This window comes from Pyrgilauda ruficollis, unplaced genomic scaffold (assembly GCF_017590135.1).
Source record: "Pyrgilauda ruficollis isolate IOZ18807 unplaced genomic scaffold, ASM1759013v1 scaffold144, whole genome shotgun sequence".
Taxonomy (NCBI): Eukaryota; Metazoa; Chordata; class Aves; order Passeriformes; family Passeridae; genus Pyrgilauda; species Pyrgilauda ruficollis.
The window spans coordinates 615260-621584 of record NW_024512988.1 but is presented as its reverse complement, the minus strand read 5'-3'; the positions used below and the strand labels follow the sequence as shown (position 1 = coordinate 621584).

General features: G+C 47.2%; 1 protein-coding gene across 1 annotated transcript in view; it reads right to left on the bottom strand.

The window, feature by feature from the left end:
* Positions 1–962: 962 nt before the first annotated feature.
* The window catches only part of SYT6 (synaptotagmin 6), a 34173-nt gene continuing 28810 nt past the window's right edge, over positions 963–6325 (bottom strand). Inside the window, exon 7 of the mRNA XM_041460512.1 lies at positions 963–1034. Coding sequence (XP_041316446.1) covers positions 963–1034 — 72 coding nt within the window. The remainder of the gene's footprint in view (positions 1035–6325) is intronic.

The window sequence follows — 6325 nt, the reverse complement described above, 5'->3', positions numbered from 1 at the left end:
TTTCCAGAACTTGACCTTCCTTCAGGGCTTGGGCTGAGAAACTTTATTCTTTAAGAAAGTGCTGACAGTCTTTAGAAAAAAAGTTTGGAAGCTTTTTTTAGCATCAGTCATGTTTCTGTATTTTCCTTTGCCCCTTGGGTCACCCTTCATTACTTGGATGAGATAAGAAATAGAGACCCCGTGCTCATGCAGGGCTGTCACCCATTTTTGTAACATTTTCCCCTTTTTGTTCTGAATCCCACCTGTGGCCACGCCGTTCCCTCCACTCCAGATAACGTGGGGATGTCCTGGGGGATGAGCAGCAGCTACAAAGGGGGCTGAAGAAACTGTTCATGCAAATAGCTCTGGGGAGATTTCAGATACAGGGGAAAAAACCCAGGGTTCACCTCCTGAGGAATCAACAGCATTTTTTTTATATATGACAAAAGGAATTATGGGGTACACACTGCACAAACTTCTAAGAGCTCATGGACACCTCTACATGAACAGGAAACCCGGGGACACTCTGCCGGGCTGGGGCTGACCACGAGGATGGAGCTGCTGCTGGCTTGGAAGAGTCTCTTCCATCTTCTGCCACAGCTTTCCAGTGGCCACTGTCCCCTGTCCCCTGTCCTGGCCACCTCTGCTCTCTGCAGACACCTCCTCACCCCTTTCCAGCCTTTGCACACACTAAAAACTATTTTACACGTTATTTTACAGACCAACTCCCAGCACATGTCTCAGTCCACCTTCTCCTTCTGGAAACAGATCCGTGCAGCAAAAACCACAAAAATAACATCACCTTGGGAGACATATTAGACAAAAACATATTTGACCACAAAACGGGTTTCTACCTTTACTTACGCAGGAACAACTAGACCGGAAAGTCCCGCTGCTGCCACCGCCCCTCAGCAACCACTGAGACTGAAGGCCAAGTGCAAAAATTACTTGGTTTAGTCCCATTTTGCTGTCCCTGCTCCGGATCACGGTGTGGGGGGTGGTTTGGGGGAGGGACAGGAGCCCTGGCTGTCGAAGCTCGCTGCCCGGCCGTGCCACTGGGGACAAGGAGAAACCAAGTTAATCCAACAGGAGAGATTGTCTGGGATTATTCCCAATCCTGCATTGTGTTGGCCACCTCCTTTTCCTCAGGATTCCCATCCATCCATCCATCCATCCATCCATCCATCCATCCCATCCATCCATCCATCCATCCATCCATCCCATCCATCCATCCCATCCCATCCCATCCCATCCCATCCCATCCCATGGATCCCATCCCATCCCATCCCATCCCATCCCTTCCCATCCTATCCATCCCACCCCTGCCCAGCTCCTGCCCTGCTGTGCTCTCTTCTGCTCTACAAGTTCCAATTTATGCAATGCCCATGTTTAACCACTCAGGAGGAATTGCTGAACAATTTACTTTATTGCTTTGTAAATCAATTCCCAATTGTGAGGATTCCTCACAAAAAAAAAAAAAGGAAAATAAACAGTGTCTGTGTGTGCTGTGAAGACAAAGTGCTCTCAGCTTTTCCCTGCTTTATTGCTGTTGTCTTTTTGGTTTAAAAATACTGTCTAAGCTCAGAAGTACTTGAGTCTTTCCAGTCTGGTAATTTTACTCCACAGCAGCTCTGTCCACAGCACCAGAGACATTTCTCAAAGGGAAAATCAGATCAGAGACTCAGTAGATGGAGCAAACATTTTTTTTTTTTGCCATACTTAGGGGATCATAAATTATTTGTCATCTGCCTTGGGGGCTATTATCATAATTCAAACCCATTATTCCTGAAGCTTTTGAGCACTTGCCTATCTCACCATCTTGTTATATTAAATTCCAGTGACAAATGATAAACATCTCCCAGGGACAACGGGAGTCAGGATTTCCACTGCCTGGATCAATTCCCTCCCCTCCCACCTCAGCAGAAACTCTTTGCTGCCTGATATTAATGTTTAAGCATGTATGGATTTCATTTTTCTGGGTGAAAACTCACTTGGGGAACCAGACCTCACCCTTGCCTTGGAAAAACCATCTTGAATGAAAGCAAGAGAACAAGAGCAGCCTGGTGCCCACAGGGAGGCTGAGCAGGGCAAGCAGGCCCTTGCAGATGCTCCATGGGTTTGGAGTGGTCAAAAATTGGGCCAATTTGGCCAATTTCCTTCCCCAGAGAGACCAGTCAGTGTAAAGTAACTCACTGCATGGTTTGCATGGAACTGCCTGTATTTCAGAAGGGCCGAGCAGAAATTAATGAAAGAAGACGATGAGAAACTTGTCCTGCCAAAAAGCTGCCTTAAGGTAAGGAAACACTTCCCTCTATGTTTCTCATGTCGAAAAAATTGTCTAAAATCCCTGAGGAATTGATAATATGGGTACAACCTCCCCATGAGAATTGCCAGTGAACAGATTGCAGAAATTAGAACAGAAATGGGCTTTTGGCAGAGCCTTCCCCATGCTCTTTGCCTCGTGCTGTCTGCATGACAATGACAGCATTGCTACTCCAAAAATGTGATCAAAACTCTTCCAAGGATAGGTCTAAATAACCAAAGAAGAACCTGGAGATACTTTTCCTTCATTTAATTAGAAAAGGTGAGCCATGCATTGTGTAGCCAACAGTCAGAAACTGGGACCAGTTCAATCAAAATCAAACAGGCCCAGACATCTGGAAGGGCTTATCTTTAAAGACAAATGATTATTCTTTATTATGGGCATGACTTGGTTCTCAGGAGAGTTACCAGTTTTTATCTGGAGCAATGTTTTAAACAAATAAATGTTGAATGTCAGAGGCACTTGGCAGCATCAAAGACCCGTTTTTCATCGCGCTGATGACGCGACTCCGCGATTCCAGGGTTTGTCTTTCACAGATCCCAGGGAAAATCCCCATTTTCAGAAGTTCCCTTTAAATCCTGGAATAACGAGCTGGAATTTTCTGTTTCCCTTTGTGCACACACCCCTGAACCTGGCTGATGGGTGGAGGAATGCAGGAGGAACACGGGTGGGGGTGGCTGAAGGACCCGGGGAGGGATCAGCTGCCAGCGGGGTCTCGGGGCTGAACACTGGGAACAGCTTGTGCTGAGGGGAAGAACTGACTGCCAGAATAACCCCACAAAGAGGGATTCTCCCTTCCTGCTCAGAAACTCGCCTTCTGAACATCTGTGTGAGGAGGATAGCGCTTAAAAGCCTGTAATTAATGATTCATTTGCACATGTTCTCCATGTTCCCTCTGTAATGATGATGGTCATTAGAGAAGTGCAGTCATTATGGTTTGTTATTCACTGTTGATAAATATGGAGCAACCAAAGGCATGATGTGCATCCGAAGTGTTTCCCTTTTCACTGGAGCCTTTTCCAGCAGTGAAAGAAAAGAGGGAGCGGCACCAGCTCGTGGAGGAAGGGCCCAAGTGGCTGTTGGCACAGAAATGAGAGGCTGGGCCATGTTAGCCCAGCACTGTGGCTGCTGGGACAGGCTGGAGCTGCCCAGGTCCTCATGGTGGACAAAGAATCGTGGCCTAGCACAAGAGAAGGCTGTTGGTCCAACACCACAGACACATCCATCCATCCATCCATCCATCCATCCATCCATCCATCCATCCATCCCTGCTGTGGCAGGGTAAGGGCTCAGAGCTGGGCCATCCTCTTGAAGCAGCACAGCTCTGGTGACATTTTCCTGGTAAATGCACCAGAAATTGTGACTCTGAGCTGTAGTCAAAATATGGTGGGAGCTCATTCTCCTGGCCAAAGCTTTTCCAAGGCACACCAGGCAGGGTGTTGGTTAGCAAAGAAATTCTATATTCCCACACTTTCCTCCCCCTTGAGGGGTGGGGAGGGGGGTGGGACCCCAGTCACAGCAAGGGCAGATGGCAGTGCCTGGAGCAGCTCCAGTCACCATCCCTCCATTTAGACATCAGAGGGACAATTCAATCCCAGCTCCCTCGCCTTGGTTTGAGGTCAAGCACTCAATCAGGGAAGATTTGGATGGAGCCAGAGGCTGTTACTGATGGTCAGAGCACACAGAGACCATCACGAGGATCAGCCGGGAAGCAAACGCTCCCTTTGCTGCTGCCTGGCACAAATGGCTGGGAGAGGAAGAAGATGAAGGGGAAGATGAAGAAGACAAAGAGGAAGATGGAAATGAGGGCTCAGGATGCCAGCACAGCCCAAGTTCACCCCCACAAAGGTGAGGAAGGCACGAAGGGCCAGCAGTTGTCCCCCAGCATGCTCAGGACAGATGGACAGACAGCCAGCAGCAGGATGGAGCAGCTGCACAGAGACCCAGAGCTGGGATTACAGAACCAAAACCCCAGATTTCTTTTCAAAGATACCCAAAAACAACATGGAAAAGATGATACAATGTCTTGTAACCAACAAATACCATTTCCCATTAATTTCTCTCCAGGAGCCTGTGCCTTTTCTGTTTGGTTTTTCTTTTAGGCTGCACTGGGGATTTGCAGACAGCAGTGCTAAAACCTAAAAGGGCAAATAAACACAAGAACCATTTGCTTACTGGCCCTCTGCACCAGTTTGTGGCAGAAATACCAGAAGAGATGATCAGAGGGCTTTTTCTTTCCTTTTAAGCAGAGCTCCTGACCTGTGCATTGAGGGGTGAAATGATTCACTCAGTTTTTTTCCAGAGTCTTGGGGGCTCAGCCATGGTTTTCAAAGTATATTTTAGAAGGTGAGTCATCTTCCATGTCTTCCTTGGTTTCTTTGTGTTTCATCATAACAATAATGCCTTTTTTTTACTTTTTTCTTAGTGATTTTCAAAAACTTTACAGTTTTTCTTTCAAAAGCCCACCTGCATCTGAAAAATAGTGCAGTAAAGCCATAAAAATTGGAGCCTGGAGAAGGAACTCCTGCTCCTGGGTCAGCCACGGCAGCTGTGTCACACTGTGAGGTGCTACAGATGCCAAGAGACTAAATGAGAGATCAATTCCATTTCTGCTGGAACCTTGTGGCTGCTGGTCCCCAGCTCCCCGTGGCAGTGGGAGGTGACACACAGAGCCTGCCCAGGGCCAGCAGGGGAAGGGGAATGAAGTCCTGGTGCTGCTCAACACCCAAAGGCTGAGCTGGCACGGCACACAAATTGCACAAGGGTTTAATTCTGCTCTGACTCACCCCAGCCCTGCACAGCTGATCCCTGTGCTGATTCAAGGTGAGCTCACAGATCACCTCAAACAAGGGAGGGTGAATTTTCAGGTGTCCATTGTCTGATATATCCACCTCCACTGTGTCTTAAGCTAAATTACCAACTGCCAGGTTTTCCTTTGTGTGTAACCAACCTGGGCTGGGACAGAGGGCACTGAGCACAAACTGACTTCTTAATCATGCAGTGGTTTGGGTTGGGAAGGAACTTAAAGATCATCCAGTTCCAACACCCTGCCACAGGCAGGGGCACCTTCCACTATCCCAGGTTGCTCCAAGTCCTATCCAGCCTGGCCCAGGGATGGGGCAGCCATAGCTGCTCTGGGCACCTTGTGCCAGAGCCTCCCCACCCCTTCCTTTTGGAGAAAATGGCAGATTTCAAAGAAAGACGGGGTTTATACACTAATTCACTACTGTGGAGTGTCAGCAAGCTCAATGTCTGCCTTTCAGCACAGCTCAGCACTCAGCTTCAAGGGGAAAATGAGATGCTTTTTGTTAAGTACTTATTCTGTGGCTTTGAGGGGAAAATACCTCCTCAGCCCCAGATACAGTGGGAGGCTTTATTGCCTTTATTATCGTATCACTGGCCTCAAATGCTGGTGCTTTGTTCTCATACTTGAAGTGTCAAAGGCGTGTGTGCCCTTTTCCACATCTCTGTCCTCCAGAAATTATGACCTAAATCAGGCAAAGGCAAAGAGCTCCACAGAAGCGTGAGAAATTGGAGTGCAAGGGGGAAGAAAATGCCAGAGATGGTCAAAATGGTACCCAGGCATTTCAGCCCTATTTTATCATCTGGGGCTGCATCAAGTCAATCTCTTTCTCTGGAGATGCTTAGAGCAATTACATTTGTTCTATTTATTCTCCCTCAAAGGCTGAGATGAGTCAACAGAAAAATCTTTTAGGATGAAAAATTGAAACTTGAAATAGGCAATATCCCTGGACAATTTGTTCTGCAATCAGAGCAGCATTCTCTTTCCTTACTGCTCTCAATTTCTAATTTAAAAAGGAAAAGGAAAAAAAAAAAGAAAAAGAAAATAAAAAACCCAAAATGTAACAGTCACATCTGTAAATACAGTTCTTCTCAGTCTTGCTTGCAAGCTCAAGGAGCTATTTCGAGGCAATACAGAAGTGCTTGTTTTCTAGAGTTCATTTCTGGTGAGAAAATTCCCTCAGCTCTGCTCAGAAAATCCCAGGCGAGAGCAGGAGCTCT